At 42.7% G+C, this 22,718-nt stretch overlaps 1 protein-coding gene across 2 annotated transcripts in view; it reads left to right on the top strand.

The window, feature by feature from the left end:
- The window catches only part of mtcl2 (microtubule crosslinking factor 2), a 101,267-nt gene that overhangs the window by 20,509 nt on the left and 58,040 nt on the right, over positions 1–22,718 (top strand). For both annotated transcript variants that reach the window (XM_061780050.1, XM_061780039.1), the window contains exon 4: positions 19,127–19,276. In XM_061780050.1, coding sequence (XP_061636034.1) covers positions 19,127–19,276 — 150 coding nt within the window. The remainder of the gene's footprint in view (positions 1–19,126; positions 19,277–22,718) is intronic.

Below are 22,718 nucleotides of genomic sequence, written 5' to 3'. Positions count from 1 at the left end.
CCGAGAGGTCAAAAACACCGTTTTAAGAAGGGAGTTCTTTTAGTAACTTTCCATGAGAGAAGATTCACACCAGCTACCCAGCCAGCTGTCGTATCTCACTTGGGAATGTCCTTGGATAAGACAAACAATGGCATGCTGCTTTTAGAAAGGCTGCACATTTATAGAAGTTACACCAGAGTTATGGAACAATAAAGGAATACACAAGAAAAGAATACATTAAACCCTATAAAGGTTAATATAAGTAATTTTGTCAATTCAATATTTAACAAAAACATGTAATTAGTCGTATTTGGTGTCACTCTTGTACTGCTACAAAAAACACTATAAAATATAAATAAAAATTATTTACTAGCAGCAATCCTCTTTTCTTTACTGCCAAAACAGTCATCTCAGTATTGCTGTGTTTTAATTGAAGGAATGGTCAATTATGGTCCATCCAGTTATTTGTTTTAGACTGTGACACAACACCTCAATTGAACTGTAGTCATCTGGAGAAACTGCTAGATATAACTGTGTGTTATCTGCATAGTTATGATAGTTCTGAAGAATTTGACCCAAGGGTAGCAAATACAGGCTGAACAAAAGGGGTCCACGAACTAACCCTTGAGGGACCCCATATGTCATTGCCATTCAATGAGATTGAAAACTTCCAATGGTTACGAAATAACTACAGGTAGGACCTGAACCATTTAAGGATTGTTCCATTGAGTCTTACCCATGTTTCCAACCTGTTCAACAGTATTTTGTGATCTACTGTATAAAAGTGGCACTGAGATCCAACAAGATAAGACACCTTGCCTGAGTTTAACCTGATAATATTTAGCACTTCGATAAGAGCTATTGGCTGGTGACCAGTTCAGGGTGTACCCCGCCTCTCGCCCGAAGATAGCTGGGATAGGCTCCAGCACGCCCACAAACCTTGTGAGGATAAAGCGGTTCAAAAAATGGATGGATGGATGGATGGATGGATGGATAAGAGCTGATTCTTTACTGTGATGAGGTCAGAAAACTGATTTGTAATTGAAAAGTCCATTTAAGTTCAAGAAATTACAGAGTTGATTAAAAACCGCTTTCTCGACAAAGTTGGCCATAAAAGGGAGGTATGAGATTGGTCTGTAGTAGGGTCCCGGTTCCAATCGGTTCTCGATTCTCGATGCCCAACCCTAGTCTATAGGTTGCTAAAATGGAACCCAGCGTTGTCTTTTTTTAGATGTGGCTTAACAGCAGCTACTTTAAGAGCTTTAGGAAACTCGCCTGACTGAAGTGAGCAACGGCTAGCACAGACTTAGCAATAGTTTTGAAAAAGTCAGATGGTATTGAGTCAAGACAGATAGTTGATGGTTTCTACAGTTTTTTTTTTGTCATGTGTGTCAATTTCTGGCATGGTAATCGTTTTTCCTTGATGATTTTAGGTGCTGCATTGTTTTGTAATTTTCCTGATTTGTGCTATTTGACCTGATGGATTGTATTTTTTCCACTAAAATAGTAAGCAATTTCATTGCATTTATCTGTTCTTGTGAGGAGTTCTGGAGCAATCTGATTAGGGGGGTATATGAGCTTGTCAACCACAGCAAAGAGTGTGAGTATTGTTGAGTTTCTTACTAATGAGTTCAGAAAAAAAAGGATGTCTAGCCCTGACTAACTCTTGGTTAAAATTACAAAGACTTTGTCTGTAGTGGCCATAGTCAATTTGGAGTTTCGTTCTTCTCCACTTAGACAATCATCCACGCCTTTACAATCATAGTGTCCCTCCAAGGTGTTTTAGGTCAGCTCAAGGTTGTATTGGTTTTAATAGAAGCAACAGCAACCATGACATTTGAGATTTTTCAAACTGTCCGTAGGTGTGAATGTTTGTGTGTGAATGTGAGTATGAATAGTCGTGTGTCTCTATCTGCCCTGCGATTGGCTGGTGACTGATCTAGTGTGTATCCCGCCTCTCGCCTAAAGTCAGCTGGAATAGGATCAAGCACACCCGCGACCCTAGTATGGATACGCAGTACAGAGAGTAGATAGATGAATGGATGACTTGATGGAATTTGGCTTTCAGTGCTATTTAGAAGTATTGATTGTGCTCCATGAATACTTACCATGCAACTGGCTGCTAAAGTGTTATATTGCTGCGGTTCAGTGATAACTTAAAATGTGCTGTAGGTTTATCTGCATAGAAAATGTTAGGATTTTTTATTTTTTATTAAAATGTGCAAAGTCATTGATGGTGTAGTGGTGCATTCACCTGGCTTGGGTGTGGGCAGCGTGGGTTCAGTTCCCATTCAGTTACGGTGTGCACGGTTGTCCGTGTCTATATGTGCCTTGCGACTGACTGGTGACCAGTTCAGGGTGGAGTCCGCCTTTATAAGTCAGCTGGGATAAGCTCCAGCACCCCGTGACCCTGTACAGGATAAGTGGAATTGTGAATGGATAGATGGATGAAATGTGCATGTCTGTTTTTGTTTAGTACATTGCAGTTGGAAGAGTCGTTGGAAGATATAGAAAGAACATAATGTCTCACTAATTGTTTTCATATGGAGCAAACAGCTAGTTCTGGTTTGAACTACAAACAGCTTTTCAGTATTTATAGCACAAAAAAAACTGATGCAATATGTGGCTCCTGCTGGAAACAGATACACAAACTGAAACCAAGAGAAAATTTGAACGGCGCCAGACCATTGAAAACCAAACATATCCATCCATCATTATCATCCTCCAAGCTGTCATTATTTCACATGGATCATGAATGTTTCATCATCTTAAGGGCCGAGGCCTACACTAAAGACTTTTTTTTGTGGTAGAATTATTGTTGTTTGGGGTTTTTTGTCAGCTCGATCTATTTTCCTACATGCAATGCTCCAAGCCAGATTATTATTATTTTTTTTTTTACAACTTGCTATCCATTCCCATCCTCCAAGACCCAAAAAACAACCGACGTAATTCTTGACAGACAGACAGACAGTCACACACGCACACAGACACACACAGAAGTTGCTAGAAAGATGATGGTTAAGCAAACATAAATGCTTACTTCGTGTGTGTGTGTGTTTCTGCGTGCGTGCGTGCGCGTGTGTGTGTGTGTGTGTGTGTGTGTGGGTCGACAACTTTTTTTTGTTGGACACACACAACTAACTCACCGCCACATAGTGTAGAGTGGACTACAAGATGTGTAACTACCATTCGTTGCCTGATATAGCCCTGTGGCATACACACACACACGCACAGTACTAAATACAACGTGCTCCTCACCAGGAGCCTTAGTGAAGGCAAATTAAATCCTATAAGGAATCTTCAATGGATGTAAATTCCATCACGTTCACTTGAACGTAGAGAAACATAACAGCATTTACAGGCAGCCGATGGCTCATGACGGAGATAATTCTCCAAGTGAGGAGCAAAGAAGAAAAGGGGCAATGGAGTGGCCCGTGATTGCACCATTGTGATAAAACACTAAAAATGTACTTTAAGCTTTTATTAAGAATTTTGCAAATTAATCTTGGATTCTGTTGAGTGTATAATACCACTAAGCGTAACCATACTGCATTGTGTGTATTTCTACTGTCCACTGCTGACATCCTGTGCACAACAGCAGAATACAAAACATGTATAAACCCTTTACTCTAAGATAGTAGGGAAGAGAAATAAACAGTAATAAAGTGAATTATAATATCTAATTTAATTCATTCATTCATTCATTCTCTGTACCGCTTTTAACCCAAGGGTGGGCAAACTCTTTGGCTCAGGGGCCACATTGACTTAAAATTTGACAGTTGGGCCAAGCCAGAATCAGATGCTTACATATCAAAACTAAACAAAACAAAAAAAGAAAAAAAGGCATTGTAGTGTAAATACTTAGATTTACTTTTAATGGGAACAGTGTTGTTTTGTTGATCAACTTTTTTTGCCAGCGCATCAAAGTTTGGTGTTAGTTTTGTTGTGGCACTTCTCAGAACACATCTGAGGTGTTCATCACGCAGCTAGGATCTGTAGGATGTTTTGTTGGTGTTCATCACACTAAAAGCATGAAGCATAAAACTCACTGGAACTTTGCTTTTAAGACAGTATCAAATCGGGGATCAATCAGTTCCATCTGCAGCTCCCGTGGCCCTGTTTCCGGGTCTTGTGTGACTGCATCTTGGATGCCAGTTTGTCAGATGAAGGGGTTGTGCTTAGCCTGCAAGCTTGATTTTTAACCGCTGAGCCGTAGCCATCAGTTCCTGCGTTGATTGGGTGCTAGCATAATCAGCATTCTTGGTACAAAAGTGACGGCTGATGTTATATTCCTCTAAAACCGCAATGGTTTCTTAACAAATTAGACAAACGGCCTTTGACCGTACTTCAGTGAAAAAGTATTTAGTAGTCCATTCTATATGAAACACTCAGCACCACTGTTGCCACAGTTACCTTGAAAAGGTAACTGAGTAACTTTACTGATTACTTGAGCTTAAAAGTAACTCAGTTACTTTACTAATTACTTGATTTCAAAAATAACTAAGTTAGAAAAAAGTAACTTTTTAGTTACTTTCAACAGCTGCCAAGCGGCAGGAATATCACTTAAGCATTAGCTTAACTGTACCCATTACTTGGTAATGTACGGCAAGTTACAGTTACATCAACATGAACCAATAACATAAATATTAGTGTAAAATCAGCAATTCAGTGCAGAATTGACATGACAACACTGTACAGTAAGTATCTAAACATAAACAAGCACACTATTCTCAGTAAACTTCTCTCAAGACTCTTAACTGATAGATAGATGGATGCCGATTGTGGTCCATGAACGCAACTGTGTGTGTGCGTGCGTTTGTGCGTGCGTGTATGTAAACGTAAAAGTGAGTGGCGGTTTGATATTGGGGGCATACAAATACACACACACACACAAACACCATTGCTCCCACCATCATCATTTTGATGCGGAGAGCGAGAAAAGGTGACAAGATTACGCAACTGTTTAACTAGCAAAGCTGTGGGTGATTGACGACGGGGAGAAGCAATTACTTACGTGACGTCAGCTGTGCAGCGCGTCAAACCAGCTTACAGTCCGGACTACAATGGAGTTGAAAGTTCTCACTTTTCATTGTAAATATTATTTAAGATAAGCAGTCGTTAACCTCCATGACCGATTTATTAGGCAGGTTGTATAATGTTTTTCTGTCATTTTGGGAAAATGGCATGGGCTGAAGAGGGTAGAGGATTTTGAAAGTTGCCTGTTTCCAAGGTTTCGGAGGAGTGACGGAACCACTATCTACTGTCCAAGCTATGTACAAACTGCTGTCAACACTCTCCAAACGATATTAGCCTCTACAAACTACACAATCTTTATCCAAACTGAGCTGACCGCAACTCTATATATAAAAAAAAAAAAACACACATTTTGAATGGAGCCTGCATGAGGGGTTTATTGCTGTCAAACCTCACGGCAAACCCTGAAGCGCTTTCTGAATCGGTCACATGGTACAGCCGGGCAGCGAGGCTTTGGGCGTCATCACTTCCGGGTCCGCCCCTAAATGAAGCAAGCCTCGATACGGGCTTTGCGGAAACGTCCCCTCCATCACTGAACGCACGCCTCAAAGACTCGGCACATCTCGTAACATCACTACTCGTTACCCAAAATGGCGGAATTTGGGAGTAACGCATTACCGGCATCAATGCTCACCACGCACTGTCGACTTTTCTTTGGTCCACTCATGGTTGAAGAAGGGTTCAGAGCAGTAGCAGAGTAAAAACAGAACAGCCAAAGTGAAGTCAATGTATCACAGTACCTACTGCGCTACCTGGTGGAATCACTGGGTTTTACAGGACAACCGAGTGGAACCACTGGGCATTACAGCGCAACCTGGTGGAACCACTCGGCATTACAGGACAAGGTCAAATAAATGTAGTCATCATTTTGATATGATTTGGGCGATTCTGTACCAATCTTTGGCGGGCCGGATTGAAATGATCAACGGGCCAGATGTGGCCTGCGGGCCATAGTTTGCCCACCCCTGGCTTAACCTCACTAGGGTCACGGGTATGCTGGAGCCTATCCCGGTTATCTTCGGGCGGGGTACACCCTGAACTGGTTGCCAGCCGTTCGCAGGGCAATACAATATAATCCATCCATCCATGCATTTTCTTTGCCGCTTATCCTCACTAGGGTCGTGGGCGTGCTGGAGCCTATTCCAGCTATCTTCGGGCGAGAGGCGGGGTACAACCTGAACTGGTCGCCAGCCAATCGCAGGGCAATATAATACAACCCCAATTCCAATGAAGTTGGGACATTTTGTTAGACATAAATAAAAACAGAATACATTGATTTGCAAATCATGTTCGACCTATATTTAATTGAATACACTACAAATAAAAGATATGTAATGTTCAAACTGATAAACTTTATTGGTCTTAGCAAATAATCATTAACTTAAAATTTTATGGCTGCAACACGTTCCAAAAAAGCTGGGACAGGGTCATGTTTACCACTGTGTTACATCACCTTTTCTTTTAACAACATTCAATAAACGTTTAGGAACTGAGGACACAAATTGTTGAAGCTTTGTAGAGGGAATTCTTTCCCATTCTTGCTTGATGTACAGCTTCAGCTGGTCAACAGTCCGGGGTCTCAGTTGTCGTATTTTCTGCTTCATAATGCGTCACATATTTTCAATGGGAGACAGGTCTGGACTGCAGGCAGGCCAGTCTAGTACCCGGACTCTTTTACTACGAAGCCACGCTGTTGTAACACGTGCAGAATGTGGTTTGGATTTGTCTTGCTGAAATAAGCAGGGGCGTCCATGAAAAGACGTTCCTTGGATGGCAGCATATGTTTCTCCAAGACCTGTATGGACCTTTCAGCATTAATGGTGCCTTCACAGATGTGTAAGTTACCCATGCCATTGGCACTAACACAGCCCCATACTATCACAGATGCTGGCTTTTGAACTTTACGTCCATAACAGTCCGCATGGTTCTTTTCCTCTTTGTCCTCCCGGAGGACACGACGTCCACAATTTCCAAAAACAATTTGAAATGTGGACTCGTCAGACCACAGAACACTTGTCCACTTTTCATCAGTCCATCTTAGATGAGCTTAGCCCAGAGAAGCCGGCAGCGTTTCTGGGTGTTGTTGATAAAAGGCTTTTGCTTTGCATAGTATAGTTTCAAGTTGCACTTATGGATGTAGCGCCGAACTGTGTTTACTGACATTGGTTTTCTGAAGTGTTCCTGAGCCCATGTGGTGATACCCTTTACACATTGATGTCAGTTTATGATGCAGTGCCGCCTGAGGGATCGAAGGTCACGGGTATTCAATGTTGGTTTTCGGCCTTGCCGCTTACATGCAGTGATTTCTCCAGATTCTCTGAACCATTTGATGATATTATGGACCATAGATGATCAAATCCCTAAATTCCTTGCAATTGTACGTTGAGGAACATTGTCCTTAAACTGTTCGACTATTTTCTCACGCACTTGTTCACAAAGAGGTGAACCTCGCCCCGTCGTTGCTTGTGAATGACTGAGCAATTCAGGGAAGCTCCTTTTATACCCAATCATGGCACCCACCTGTTCCCAATTAGCCTGTTCGCCTGTGCGATGTTCCAAACAGGTGTTTGATGAGCATTCCTCAACTTTCTCAGTCTTTTTTGCTACCTGTCCCAGCTTTTTTGGAACGTGTTGCAGCCAAAACATTCTAAGTTAATGACTATTTGCTAAAAACAATTAAGTTTATCAGTTTGAACATTAAATATCTTGTCTTTGTAGTGTATTCAATTAAATATATGTTGAACATGATTTGCAAATCATTGTATTTTGATTTTATTTATGTTTAACACAACATCTCAACTTGCGGCACGGTGCCCGACTGGTTAGAGCGTCAGCCTCACAGTTCTGAGGACCCGGGTTCAATCCCCGGCCTCGCCTGTGTGGAGTTTGCATGTTCTCCCCGTGCCTGCGTGGGTTTTCTCCGGGCAATCCGTTTTCCTCCCACATCCCAAAAACATGCATTAATTGGAGACTCTAAATTGCCCGTAGGCATGACTGTGAGTGCGAATGGTTGTTTGTTTCTATGTGCCCTGCGATTGGCTGGCAACGAGTTCAGGGTGTACCCCGCCTCCTGCCCGATGACAGCTGGGATAGGGTCCAGCACGCCTGCGACCCTAGTGAGGAGAAGCGGCTCAGAAAATGGATGGATGGATGGACAACATCTCAACTTCATTGGAATACAGTCCCCTCCAGCCGGAACGGTTGACAACTGGTTAGGACATCTGCCTCACAGTTCTGGGGGCTGGGGTTCAAATCCCGGTCCCGCCTGTGTGGAGTTTGCATGTTTTCTTCGTTCCTGCGTGGGTTTTCTCCGGGCACTACGGTTTCCTCCCACATTCCTCCCACTACGGTTTCCTCCAACATCCCAAAAACATGGTAGGTTAACTGAAGACTCTGAATTGCCCGTAGGTGTGAATGTGAGTGCGAATGGTTGTTTGTTTCTATGTGCCATGTGATTGGCTGACGACCGGTTCATCGTGCAACATATCTAGATGTAAATACCATGAAATAAAAGCTGGAATTCTGAACTTTTGTCTCATATTAATCTTTTTTTTCTAAAACCCAATTGTTTTCAGTATACAACGAAAACAAAGGAATTGACCTTGCCGCTCCAGCAGCCTGCGACCCTAATAAGGATAAGTGCTAAAGAAAATGGATGGATGGACAGTCCCCTCCAAAAGTATTGGTACAAGGCAAGGTCAATTCCTTTGTTTTTGTTGTATACTGAAGACATTTGGGTTTCAGATCAAAAAACAAATATGAAACAAAAGTTCAGAATTCAAGCATTCATATCATGGTATTTACATCTAGATGTGTTAAACAACTCAGGACAGAGCACCTTTTGTTTGAACCCACCCACTTTTCAAGTGCGCAAAAGTATTGGAACAGACATTATGAAATTAACTTAAAGTGAATAACATTTAATATTTGATGGCATAACCCTTACTTGCAAAATCTGCATCAAGCTTGCAACCCATTGACTTCACCAGAGTGTTGCATTCTTCATTTGAAGGGCTTTTCCAGGCCTTTACTGCACCCTCTTTCACTTCCTGTTTGTTTCTGGGGGTTTCTCCCTTCAGTCTCCTCTTCAGGAGGTAAAATGCATGCTCTATTTGGTTAAGGTCCAGTGATTGACTTGGCCAGTCTAAGACCTGATCAAGTCCTTTGTTGTGTTGGCAGTCTGTTTTGGTTCATTGTCTAGTTGCATGATGAAACTTCTCGTGATTAGTTTGGATGCATTTTTCTGTAAACTGCCAGACAAGATGGTTTTGTAGCAACTACCGGAGACAAATTCCTTGTGTGTTTTTTGGACATACTCGGCAAATAAAGATGATTCTGATTCTGATTCAGAATTAATTGCTACCATCATGAGTTACATCATCAGTAAAGACTAGTGAGCCCGTTCCAGAAGCAGCTTTGCAAGCCCAAGCCATGACATTACCTCCACCATGCTTCACAGATGAGCTTGTGTGTTTTGGATCATAAGCAGATGCTTTGTTGCTCCATACTTTGGCCTTTCCATCACTTTGGTAGAGGTTAATCTTGGTCTCATCAGTCCAGAAAACTTTGTTCGAAAATTTTTGTGGCTCATCTCTGTACTTCTTTGCAAAATCCAATCTGGCCTTCCGATTCATTTTGCGGGCGGCACAGTGGACGACTGGTTAGCATGTCTGACTCACAGTTCTGAGGACCGGGGTTCAAATGCCAGTCCCACCTATGTGGAGTTTGCATGTTCTCCCCGTGCCTGCGCTGGTTTTCTCCGGGTACTCTGGTTTCCTCCCACATTCCAAAATCATGCATGGTCGGTTGATTGAGGACTCTCAATTGTCCGTAGGTGTGGATGTGCATGTGAATGGTTGTTTGTTTCAATGTGCCCTGCGGTTGGCTGGTGACCAGTTCATCGTGCAACATATCTAGATGTAAATACCATGAAATAAAAGCTGGAATTCTGAACTTTTGTCTCATATTCATCTTTTTTTTCTAAAACCCAATTGTTTTCAGTATACAAAGAAAACAAAGGAATTGACCTTGCCACATAATATAATTCAAAAGGATAATGAGAATAATGAAAGGCACAGAAGAGTGTAGTTTACTACAAGGTGTCAGTTAACATGCATGTTAACTTGTATGATTCCAAAACACATTTGTTGGACTTATTATTGTATTCTTCAATGATTTATGAGGAAAAGAATAATGATTGGTTGCCATGTAAATGACAGAGACACTGTTCTTATTCAAGTCAGTGTCTTATCCACATTTTTTCTGAAATAAAAAAGCTATTATTTTAAGGTAATAGTATGACCACTAATATGTGCATATTCTTCTTTGCTACATAAATAACAATTAAAGCGTAAGAAATCAAATCAGAGAGAATATGAAAAAAAAGTTCAGTGTTTTTATACACAGAAACATGCGCGCGCACACACAGTGATAGTTCCATTATAGGAGACATACATTTACCTTGGCCTGGCCTTACATTAAACTTGAAAAAGGCCCCTCCATCACCAAGGACCTTAAGGATTTGTGCTACCTTGGCTTATTGGTACTTGTCTGCACTCAGTGGCACTGCACTTACAGATGTATGTCCTTGGCACACACACATGAAGGATTGAAATTACGGTACTCAAGGGCCCGCGGTGCTACAAATCTTCTTCTTTTCCTTTCGGCTTGTCCCGTTAGGGGTCGCCACAGCGCGTCATCCTTTCCCATGAGAGCCTATCTCCTGTATCCTCCTCTCGAACACCAACTGCCATCATGTCTTCCCTCACGACATCCATCAACCTTCTCTTTGGTCTTCCTCTAGCTCTCTTGCCTGGCAGCTCCATCCTCATCATCCTTCTACCAATATACTCACTCTCTCTCCTCTGGACGTGTCCAAACCATTGAAGTCTGCTCTCTCTAACTTTGTCTCCAAAACATCGAACCTTGGCTGTCCCTCTGATGAGCTCATTTCTAATTTTATCCAACCTGGTCACTCCGAGAGCGAACCTCAACATCTTCATTTCCGCCACCTCCAGCTCTGCTTCCTGTTTTCTCTTCAGTGCCACTGTCTCTAATCCATACATCATGGCTGGCCTCACCACTGTTTTATAAACTTTGCCCTTCATCCTAGCAGAGACTCTTCTGTCACATAACACACCTGACACCTTCCTCCACCCGTTCCAACCTGCTTGGACCCGTTTCTTCACTTCCTGACCACACTCACCATTGCTCTGGACGGTTGACCCCAAGTATTTAAAGTCCTCTACCCTTGCCATCTCTTCTCCCTGTAGCCTCATTCTTCCCCCACCACCCCTCCCATTCATGCACATATATTCTGTTTTACTTCGGCTAATCTTCATTCCTCTTCTTTCCAGTGCATGCCTCCATCTTTCTAACTGTTCCTCCAGCTGCTCCCTGCTTTCACTGCAGATCACAATGTCATCTGCAAACATCATGGTCCACGGGGATTCCAGTCTAACCTCATCGCAGCCTATCCATCACCACTGCAAAAAGGAAGGGGCTCAGGGCTGATCCCTGATGCAGTCCCACGTCCACCTTAAATTCTTCTGTCACACCGACAGCACACCTCACCGCTGTTCTGCTGCCCTCGTACATGTCCTGTATTATTCTTCTCTGCCACTCCAGATTTCCGCATGCAGTACCACAGTTCCTCTCTGGGTACTCTGTCATAGGCTTTCTCTAGATCTACAAAGACACAATGTAGCTCCTTCTGACCTTCTCTGTACTTTTCCATCAACATCCTCAAGGCAAATAATGCATCTGTGGTACTCTTTCTAGGCATGAAACCATACTGTTGCTCGCAAATACTCACTTCTGTCCTGAGTCTAGCCTCCACTACTCTTTCCCATAACTTCATTGTGTGGCTCATCAACTTTATTCCTCTATAGTTGCCACAGCTCTGGACATCACCTTTGTTCTTAAAAATGGGCACCAGTACACTTTTCCTCCATTCCTCAGGCATCTTCTCACGCACTAGAATTCTATTGAACAAGCGGGTCAAAAACTCCACAGCCACCTCTCCTAGATGCTTCCATACCTCCACAGGAATGTCATCAGGACCAACTGCCTTTCCATTTTTCATTCTCTTTAATGCCTTTCTAACTTCCCCCTTACTAATCATTGCCACTTCCTGGTCCACCACACTTGCCTCTTCTACTCTCCCTTCTCTCTCATTTTCCTCATTCATCAACTCCTTGAAGTATTCTTTCCATCTACCTAGCACACTGCTGGCACCAGTCAACATATTTCCATCTCTATCCTTAATCACCCTAACCTGGTGCACATCCTTCCCATCTCTATCCCTCTGTCTAGCCAGCCTGTATAGATCCTTTTCTCCTTCTTTGGTGTCCAACCTGCCATACATGTCATCATATGCCTCTTGTTTTGCCTTTGCCACCTCTACCTTTGCCCTGTGTCGCATCTCAATGTATTCCTTTCGCCTCTCCTCGGTCCTCTCAGTGTCCCACTTCTTCTTAGCTAACCGTTTTCCTTGTATGATTTCCTGTACTGTGAGGTTCCACCACCAAGTCTCCTTCTCTCCTTTCCTGCCAGAAGATACACCAAGTACTCTCCTGCCTGCTTCTCTGATCACCTTGGCAGCAGTGGTCCAGTCTTCTGGAAGCTCTTCCCGTCCACCGAGAGCCTGTATCACCTCTTCTCGAAAAGCTGCACAACACTCGTCCTGTCTCAGCTTCCACCACATGGTTCTCTTCTCTGCCTTTGTCTTCCTAATTTTCCTCCCCACCACCAGAGTCATTTTACACACCACCATCCTATGCTGTCTAGCCACACTCTCCCCTACCACTACCTTACAGTTGGTAACCTCCTTCAGATTACATCGTCTGCACAAGATGTAATCCACCTGTGTGCTTCTACCTCCGCTCTTGTAGGTCACCCTATGTTCGTGCCTCTTCTGGAAAAAAGTGTTCACTACAGCCATTTGCATCCTTGTTGCAAAGTCTACCACCATCTGTCCCTCCAAGTTCCTTTCCTGGATACCGTACTTACCAATCACTTCTTCATCACCCTTATTACCTTCACCAACATGTCCATTACAATCTGCACCAATTACGACTCTCTCTCTGTCTGGGATGCTCAGAACTACATCATCTAGCTCCTTCCAGAATTTCTCTTTCACCTCTAGGTCACATCCTACCTGTGGGGCATAGCCACTAATCACATTACACATAACACCCTCAATTTCAAATTTCAGCCTCATCACTCGATCTGATACTCTTTTCACCTCCAAGACATTCTTAGCCAACTCTTCTTTTAAAATAACCCCGACTCCATTTCTCTTCCCATCTACACCATGGTAAAATAATTTAAACCCTCCCCCTAAACTTCTAGCCTTACTGCCTTTCCACCTGGTCTCCTGGACACACAATATATCAACCTTTCTCCTAATCATCATGTCAACCAACTCCTGAGATTTTCCTGTCATAGTCCCAACATTCAAAGTCCCCACATTCAGTTCTAGGCTCTGTGTTTTCCTCTTCTCTTTCTGCCGAAGAACCCGCTTTCCACCTCTTCTTCTTCTTCTTCTTTGACTTCGACTTCGACCCACAGTAGCTGAATTTCCAACAGCGCCCTGCAGGTTGACGGCGCCGGTGGCGGACGTTGTTAACCCGGGCCACGACCGATCCGGTATGGAATTCTTTGGATGAACGCTCATATTTGTTTGGCAAGGTTTTAAGCCGGATGCCCTTCCTGACGCAACCCTCTGCATTTATCCGGGCTTGGGACCGGCCTACAGTTTGCACTGACTTGTGCCCCCCATAGGGCTGCATAGGGCCCGCGGTGCTACAAATAATAACATTAATATAAAAAGCTAAAATAAAACTATGGTATATACAGTATAATAACTACTAATTGATGTGCAAATATCTAAGATCAGGATACATGTGCAAAATAGTCAAGGTCAGAGAACCAAGGCAAATAAGATAAATTAGATGACAAAACCCCAATGCTGCTAAAGTGGCTGGTGCGACCCTGAGTCTGGTGTGTGTGTGTGTGTGTGCGCGTGTGTGTGTGTGTGCGTGCGTGCGTGCGTGCGTGCGTGCGTGTGTGTGTGTGTGTGTGTGTGTGCATGATTGTGAGCTGTCAGAGTTCAGAGTTCAGGTGGGCGGAGGACAGAAGGGGTGGACTGTGCATGTGCATGTTTGTGGGGCATCAGAGGAAAGAAGAGGTAGAGGGAGCAGAGAGTTCAGATTCCTGACAGCCTGATGAATAAAACTGTCTTTGAGTAGATTAGCCAGTCACTGTTAAGCACAAAACAGCTGTTATTGCTTGAATCTTAGCCAGCTGAGCTAATGAGGCTAGCGACTGTTTGTGCTTTGGTTGCAACACTTGAAGAGTCTTTTTAATGATGTACTGTAACTAGTACATAGGGAGCTCGCCTGCTCTACAAGAAAGTGTTGCACCAGAATATCGTTGTCTTCTATTCCAATCGCTAGCTTATATATATGGTGGTTCACTTTTTATCCATGATGTGTATGCGCTACTGTAGCTTGCATCTGTTTTGCATTATTCCCGTGCTTTGACATGGTGAATCGTTCAAAGACATCACAACTTTCTACTACTTATGCTGACGTTTTCTTTTTTCCGTGAAATCTTGTTTGGTTGTTGGATCCAAAAGTGCGATTTAGCAGCAGTAACTCAGGGGAGCAGGTCTTAGTGAATTGCCAATTAAGCACCACCGCACACTGAGTGATGCAACTGAATGCGACTGAACTTGACAATTGTGAAAGAAATTAGTCAACAACTCACATTCTCCCGCCAGGCGATTCACCCTCGCACACATATGTAAACCAACTCGCTACATTGGAAAATCAGCGTTATCAGGAAAGGTGCCACATACAGTATACTACTATTTTTCTTATTTTGTATTTTTTTATTGAACCACAAACAACATGGCGCAATTGTCAAGGAAGACATGGATTGTGCTGGCCGAGTAGTTATGTTATAATAATACAAAGAAAGGAAACCGCCTAGAATTAAAGTGGATATTTGAGAGGGTCTTTGCTCAATTCATTGACTGCAGGCCTGCATTTTGGCGACAGAGACTCTCCGTGCTTCTCTTTTTCAGTCACAAGTACATATTGCTGCCGTTAAGCGGAATCCTCGCATTTCCAATACCACCACTTTTCAAGAAACGGGCGTTGAGCCATTAAAATTGCATTGTCAAAGAGAGCAAGCCATTTTCAACACTTTAGAATGTTCAGTAATTTTAAAAATAACAGACCCACAGGCGGCATGGTGGCCGACTGGTTATAACATCTGCCTCACAGTTCTGAGGACTGTTGGTCAATCCCCGCCCCCGCCTGTGTGGAGTTTGCATCTTCTCCCCATGCCTGCGTGGGTTTTCTCCGGGCACTCCGATTTCCTCCCACATCCCCAAAACATGCATGGTAGGTTAATTGAAGTCTTTAAATTACCCCTAGGTGTGAATGTGAATGCGAATGGTTGTTTGTTTATGTGTGCCCTGTGATTGGCTGGCAACCAGTTCAGGGTGCACCCCGCCTCTCGCTCGAAGATAGCTGGGATGGGCTCCAGCACTCCCGCGACGATTGTAAGGTTAACCGGCTCAGAAAATGGATGGATGGATGGATGGAACAGACCCACATGGGATTAACCAAATTTGGATTATAAAAATAGTTGTGTGTTATTATAAAACAACATATATAACAACTGGATTGGTACGGCTTGATGAATGCTGGCTTTTTAGCCACAGGTACATATGAAATTATTTAGTTTTCAAATAGTTTTTGATGTTTAGTATCCTTTGTGTTTTTGTTTGTCCACCTTGTGTGAAGCGCCCTTGGGTTGCGTGAAAGGTGCTCTATAAATCCAAGTTATTATCTATAAATCCAAGTTATTATCCATCCATCCATTTTCTGTGCCGCTTATCCTCACTAGGGTGTACTGGCAGCTATTTCAGCTAACTCTGGGCGAGAGGCGTGGTACTGGTCGCCAGCCAATCGCAAGGCACATGTAGACAAACAATCATTCGCTCTTACATTCACACCTATGGACAATTTAGAGTCTTCAATTGACCTAACATCATGTTTTTGGAATGTGGGAGGAAACGGGAGCACCTGGAGAAAGCCCACGCAGGCACGGGGCAAACTCCACACACGGGAGGCTGGATTTGAACCCAGGTCCTCAGAACTGTGAGGCAGATGTGCTAACAAGCCATCCACCATGGTGCCCCAAAGTTGTTGTTGTTGTTATTATTATTAGTGGTAAAGTATTATTATTGTAAATCCCAATTTATATATAATGTATATATTGTTTTGGTTCACCCTGGCGGTGCCGGCTGCATCTCACTTAATATGCGGAAACATTTGTTTTTGTTGTGAAAACGCATGCGATATGACATGGCATTTTTGATGTGCTGTTACACCTGCAAAATTGTTCACCTGGAATTAAAATTTAGAATCGCAGCAAAACAAGTGGCCGGCTATCGACCACACATGAAAACTAGTGGCAGAACATGCACACTCTACAAAGGTTTTTTGGCGTTCGGCCGTGTCGCTCAGTGTGTGGCTGGCCCAAGTGACCCCTATTTCACCTTAAAACTAAAAAAGCTCACCATCACGTTTAAAACCCACTCAGCACTCACAAGCATACACAAGGAATGATGTAGAAGCCTGTGTGCACACACAACGGGGCTGTGTGTCATGGAAGAGTTCAGGGTGCCATTGTTTTGTGTGGGCGCTCAGTTGGAGCATTGTGGCACTCAGCTGCACACTGGCACTGGTTTAGAAGCATTCATACAGTGACATACACATGCACATCAACACAATTACTTATTGTATTTGCATGGAAAGATGTTGTACATGAGCAGCGATACACAAAATAATTGTGTCTATTAAATAGGCACACATGCACAAACAAAAACATTGCGATACAGTTCACTCAGTATGGATTTTAAAGTTTGGAGATGTATTTATGTTGAGCACTGTAAGTATACTCATATTAAAAATAGACCTATTGACTTTTACACTAAGTCTTTACTATGGGCTGTTTAAAAAATATTGTGCTGATTTGTTTTGCTTTTAATGGCTATACTAAAAAGAGTTGTATGAAATGACACTACTAGTGGTTCCTCTTTGTGTGCGTATACAGTGCCGTGAAAAAGCATTTGCCCCTCTTCCCAAATTCTTTCTTTTTAGTTTCCCCACTTTAAATGTTAAGATCATCAAACAAATGTAACTATCAGACAAAGATAACCCAAATGAACATAAAATGCAAAAATGATTTTATTCATTAAGGGAGAAAAAACATCTTCTACCTCCCCTGCATGAAAAAGTCATCGCCCCCTTGTTAAATCATGAATTAACTGTGGCTAATCACTTTTTTGGGGAAAGCGGAGTTTATTTTAATTGACCACACCCAAGACTACCCTCAGACCTGTTCAATCACGTAAATAGAACCTGTCTGAGAAAATGAAGTAGGGTAAAATATCTCAAAAAGCTACAACAAAATGCAACGATTGAAAGAAATAAGAATAAGAAAAATAAGACGTAATTGTAAATATATCAGTATGGAAAGGGTTACATAGCCATTTCTAAAGCTTTAGGACTCCAGTGAACCACGTTGAGAGTTATTACACACAAATGGAGAAATTTTTTTATAGTGGTGAACATTCCCTGGAGTGGCCGGCCTCCAAAAATTACCCCAAGAGCATGATGACCACTCATCCAGGAGGTCACAAAAGAACAAAAAAAAACATCTAAAGAAATGCAGGCCTTCCTTGCCTCAGTTAAGGTCAGTGTTGATGACTCAAAAATAAGGAGAGTAGGCAAAAATGTCATCCATGGCAGAGTTCCAAGGTGAAAACCACTACTGACCAAAAAGAACATGAAGCCTTATCTTACTTTTGTTTTTCTTTCTTTCTACACAGACACACAAAACCTTCTGCATTTCAGAAAAAGAATATATACCAACAGTCAAACATGATGGTGGTAGTGTGATGGTCTGGGGCTGCATTGGTCTTTCAGGAGTTGGGCTGTGATTGATGCAACCATGAATTCTGCTCTTCACCAGAAAATTCTGAAGGATAATGTTCAGCCATCAGTTTGTGACCTCAAGTTGAAGTGCACTTGGGTTCTGCAGAAGGACACCGATCCAAAACATACCAGCAAGTCAACTTCTTAATAGCTTAAGAAAAGAAAAACAATAAAAGGTTTTGGAGTGGCCTAGTCTAAGTACGGACTTGAAACCTATTGAAATGCTGTGGTATGACCTTACAAAGGCCATTCATGCTCCAAAACACTCCATTGTTGCTGAATGAAAACAATTCTGCAAGGTAGAATGGGCCAAAATATCTCCACAGAGTAGTCTAAGTCTCATTGCTAGTTATCGAAAACGCTTGATTTCAGTTGTTGCTGCTGAGGGCGGCCCAACCAGTTATTTAGGTTTAGGGGCAATTACTTTTTCACACCGGGCCAGGGAGCTTTGAATAGTTTTTCCTAAATAAATAAAATTTAAAAACTGCAGTTCATGTTTACTTCGGTTATCTTTGTCTGATATTTACAGTACATTTATTTGATCATCATAAATATTAAGGTGACAAAACTATGCAAAAAAATAAAATAAAAAAAAAGAATTTGAGAAGGGGGCAAATACTTTTCCATGGCACTGTATATAGCTTAGTATTCTATTTGATAAAGTCATGTGCTTAACCGTCTTTAAATTTAAGTAACTGACTAGAGATACTTCCCCTGTGCTTTTTTAGCAGGGCATATCTACTTTTTTCTGTCCAGTAGTGCTTTTTTTCTTATCTGACATCATCAGTGAGTTGACAGTGTATTTGCTTGACTATTTGAATCTAGAAACAGTTGTACCCCCAAGGAAATTGGTGACAATATTCACTACTAAATGAACTATTCACTACTAAATGAACTCTGAATCGACTCAGAGCATCCAATATCTGCAGGAGGTAACTCAATCCATAGATATTTCTGCTTCCTTTATACTTAGTCTTTATTAAACTGGTTTATGGATTGGTAAAAATGTGGTCACAATGAATACATGCACACAATTACCCATCAAACAAGCCAAAAATCACATTAACGCGTTAAACCCTTGCTGTACATCCTCACAGGTGGCGAAGGATGTGTCCATCCGTCTCCACAGTCAGCTGGACAGTGGAGAGAAGAAGAGGGCCCGTCTGGAGGAGGAGAATGAGGAACTCAGAGTCCAACTCCAGGATCTGGAGGTTGCCAAACAAGTCCTGCAGCAGGAGATTGACAAGGTAGGACATGATTAGGGCTGTCACTATCGAATCTTTTTAGAATCGATTATCCTATAGATATTTCATCGAGTAGTGAAGTACAGGAAGTCCTCGATTTCCGAACGAGTGCCGTTCCTACGCTGGCGACGTAACCCGAATTTCCGCGTAAGTCGGATTTCACCGTTAAAGTCGAAATTTACGTCGAAATACTTCTGTTACGGGTATTGTTCCATGTGAATGTGACAGCGAGCTCAGTGTGTGTGGGCGTGTGCGTCGATGTGTGAGTGAGACGGGACTGTGAAGGAGGAAGGTGTGTGCGCAGGTGCAAGTGTGTACAGTGGCAAGTGTAGTGACGGTGACCGGGGAAGAGTAGCGATTAGCGGAGGACCCGTTGACGGTGACTGTGCAGAGGAGCTAATAAAGCCATTAAAGCAGCAAATCGGTGCTTCGTGCCTTCATTGTTGCCGCCACCCAGCTCAGCTGTGCAACGAGAGAAGGGAGTTAACCCCGAGGAGGACAACCTCGGCACTGTAGAAGGCGTCTCCCCTGCGTATCCCGACCACGGTCAGGTGACCGTAGCAGGAAAGGTTAACACTTCGTATAAATAAACTAAAATACATTAAAATAAAAAAATAAGATGCTGTACTTACCATTACTGCTGAGAGTGTGAAAAAAGGAGGGCGAAAAAGGCAAATATACTCCCAGCACACAAATACAGACAAGCACTATGCACTAGCTAAACAGAAACACTATGGTGCTGGGGACAAAATGGCGGACGAGGTATGGGTGTCGTAAAGTCGAAACGTCGTAGGTCGAGTACTTCATAACTCGAGGACTTTCTGTACCTTTCTGTACTACTAACATGCATTTTATTCTCATTCATGAGGGCTGGATTTCTATCCTTAAACTGCCTATGTTTGTTCTGTGTATGGTATAAACCAGGTGTGTCAAACTCATTTTTGTCACGAGCCACGCTGTAGTCACCGTTTCCCCTAGAGGGCCGTTGACTGTGAAACCATATAAATGTTTAATCACCTCATAATATTATAACATACACTCAATAAATTGATGGATACCTAGTTTTGAAATCAGAAGTCAAGGATAATAGAAATCCAAAGTCTATAAAAGAAAGTCTTGGGTCAGCTACTGTACACATCTCTTGTTGACACTCCGTTCTTCCATTTTGATAGAACTCTGAAAACACAGTGTTTAAAAGGAAAGGTACAATTTGATGCCATCGCCAAGCGGAGTGAAAAACAAATTGGGCCAGCAAATGAAAAAAATAAAAAACTGTTTTTTTGTGTTCAGTGCTTAACGAGTGACATAACGGCTCCCTCGTTCTGAGCACCCTGATCAGTCTCCTTTGTCTATTTTCCTCCATGTTTAATTGGGCTCAGATTTGTGGGTCACGGCTAGATGGCTGGCTGGGTAGCTGGCAGGGTATCTGGCCTGTGTTCCCTCAATAATATTGGTTGTTTGTGGACGTCTGAGAGGGGGGTCTCTGTGTTATTCATCACTGTACTCTCCAACTATTGATAGACTACTTGACTGATATAGCTGTGCAATTGGAAAAGAGACAGAAAAATCCCTTCTTGTCCTCTTCCTTCACTAATTAGATAGACCTGCAGGGTGCACGTATTGTAGTTGACAAGTCATTAAATTTTACTTCCAATCATATGCTAATAGATTTGGATGGTGACCACTTGTCGGTGGACACTCGACATTAATGTGGCTTCACTGCTGATTGAATCACTTTCGTCTTTTTCACTCGTAAGTGTGCAAATTTGCGAGGATGTGACGTGTATCAGCCTTCCCTGCCCTCTTTATTTACTAACAAAGACAGACAGAGTTGGTAAATATTCAGCAACTACAAGGTATACATTGGACTAATCCACTTATCTAGCCAACTAATGGTGGATGTGCTACTCGGATGACTCGCATGGCTGTTCTCGCATTGTTCAAGTTGGTGTCCCACTTTATATGACATTCGTGCCAACATATTCTTTTGCTACCAATGTCAACACACCACGTCCCGAAATCATGTTCAGTCGTTAATTAATTACGCTGTCACCGATTAAAGCGCCAGTTCCTAGTGTTACTGGCTAGTGGCTAACTGCTAGCAGCGAGTGCTTTGATGGCTCACGACAACTGGCGGACTACTTTTCAAAGGCAGTTTAATAGGCGAAAATGCATCAACACACTTAGCTGACCGCCTGACACAGTTGCAGTTCCTAACGATCCATTTTTAACAAACGAGGCTTCCTCAAATTCCGCAGGCCAAGCGCTACAGTAGTTTCAACATCGCTTCCGGTCTGTGGATGATGAGGACATGGTGACCCTTGTACGTTGATTTATTATTCCATTTAATTCTAATTCCACGATCGCAATAGTAATTAGAGTACCGTGTTTTGACTAGTGTTGGTAGTTGGTTAGTTCCCCGTGAAGTAGATGGAAGTACACTCTATTGCCAAAAGGAATCGGACACCTGCCTTGACTCACACATGATTTTAAGTGATATCCCATTCTAAATCAATATGGTTTAATATGATGTTGGTCCCTGCGATTGGCTGGCGACCAGGTTAGGGTGTACCCCGCCTCCCGCCCGAAGATAGCTGGGATGCATTTTCTTCCCTCTGGTTTGATTTGATTTTTGTAATGATTTTGCTATTGAAAGGAGACCCTGAGGACTGCTGATGTGGGTATGTCTTTTGCCACATTTCCACACGCCCTCTTTCACTTCTCTTGCTCTTGCCCTCCGTCCTTTCTTTTCCCAGCTCCCTCTAGCACCTCTTTATTTTATGCCCACCTCTCAAATCTCTCACTCTATCTCCAAAATGTTCGATCCATTCCTGCTGTTTGGTATTGGAAGGCAGCAAGGTCATATTTGTTGGAGGGTGGGTTATAGAGTGAAGCCCGCTGATTTAGGAGGAGAGAGAAGACAAAGAGGGTGTCTGCAGTTTTTTGAGGATAAAGAAGGCTGCACAGGGTGCATCTTCTGAGAATGTTTCATCGTTTGAAGGTGAAGCAGCTTAACTGAAGGAAAAGATTGATTCAAGGTACAGAGGAGAAAAGGATGGTGCTGGGGGAGATAATGAGGTGGAGTTTGGGAGATTTGCAGTGGAGACGTGCAGAGTGATTCTGCAAGGAAATTACTGTTTAAGTCCATCACCAACACAAGGGGAAACTGTGGACGGGTAAAGGAAGAATACACAGCTGCTCAATTGGCTGGTAGAAGTGAAAGAGTTCCTCCAAGAAAGGAGGTAGGAAAGGTGTAGAGAATTGAGATGAGGTTGGAAAGAAAGAGAAAGACATTACTTTTTACACGGCAAGGAGAAGGGAGACAAAAGGGGGCGGTACCAGGTGGTGTCTTTCCAGGAGGGCTTGGCCATTTTAATTAGAAAAATAATCCTTGATGATTGGAGAGAAAAGACTGCATGTCATTTAAGGGTGAGTTTTTGTCTAT

The sequence above is a fragment of the Phyllopteryx taeniolatus genome, chromosome 1, assembly GCF_024500385.1.
Source record: "Phyllopteryx taeniolatus isolate TA_2022b chromosome 1, UOR_Ptae_1.2, whole genome shotgun sequence".
Lineage (NCBI taxonomy): Eukaryota > Metazoa > Chordata > Actinopteri > Syngnathiformes > Syngnathidae > Phyllopteryx > Phyllopteryx taeniolatus.
This window is presented reverse-complemented; position numbering and strand designations above follow the sequence as displayed.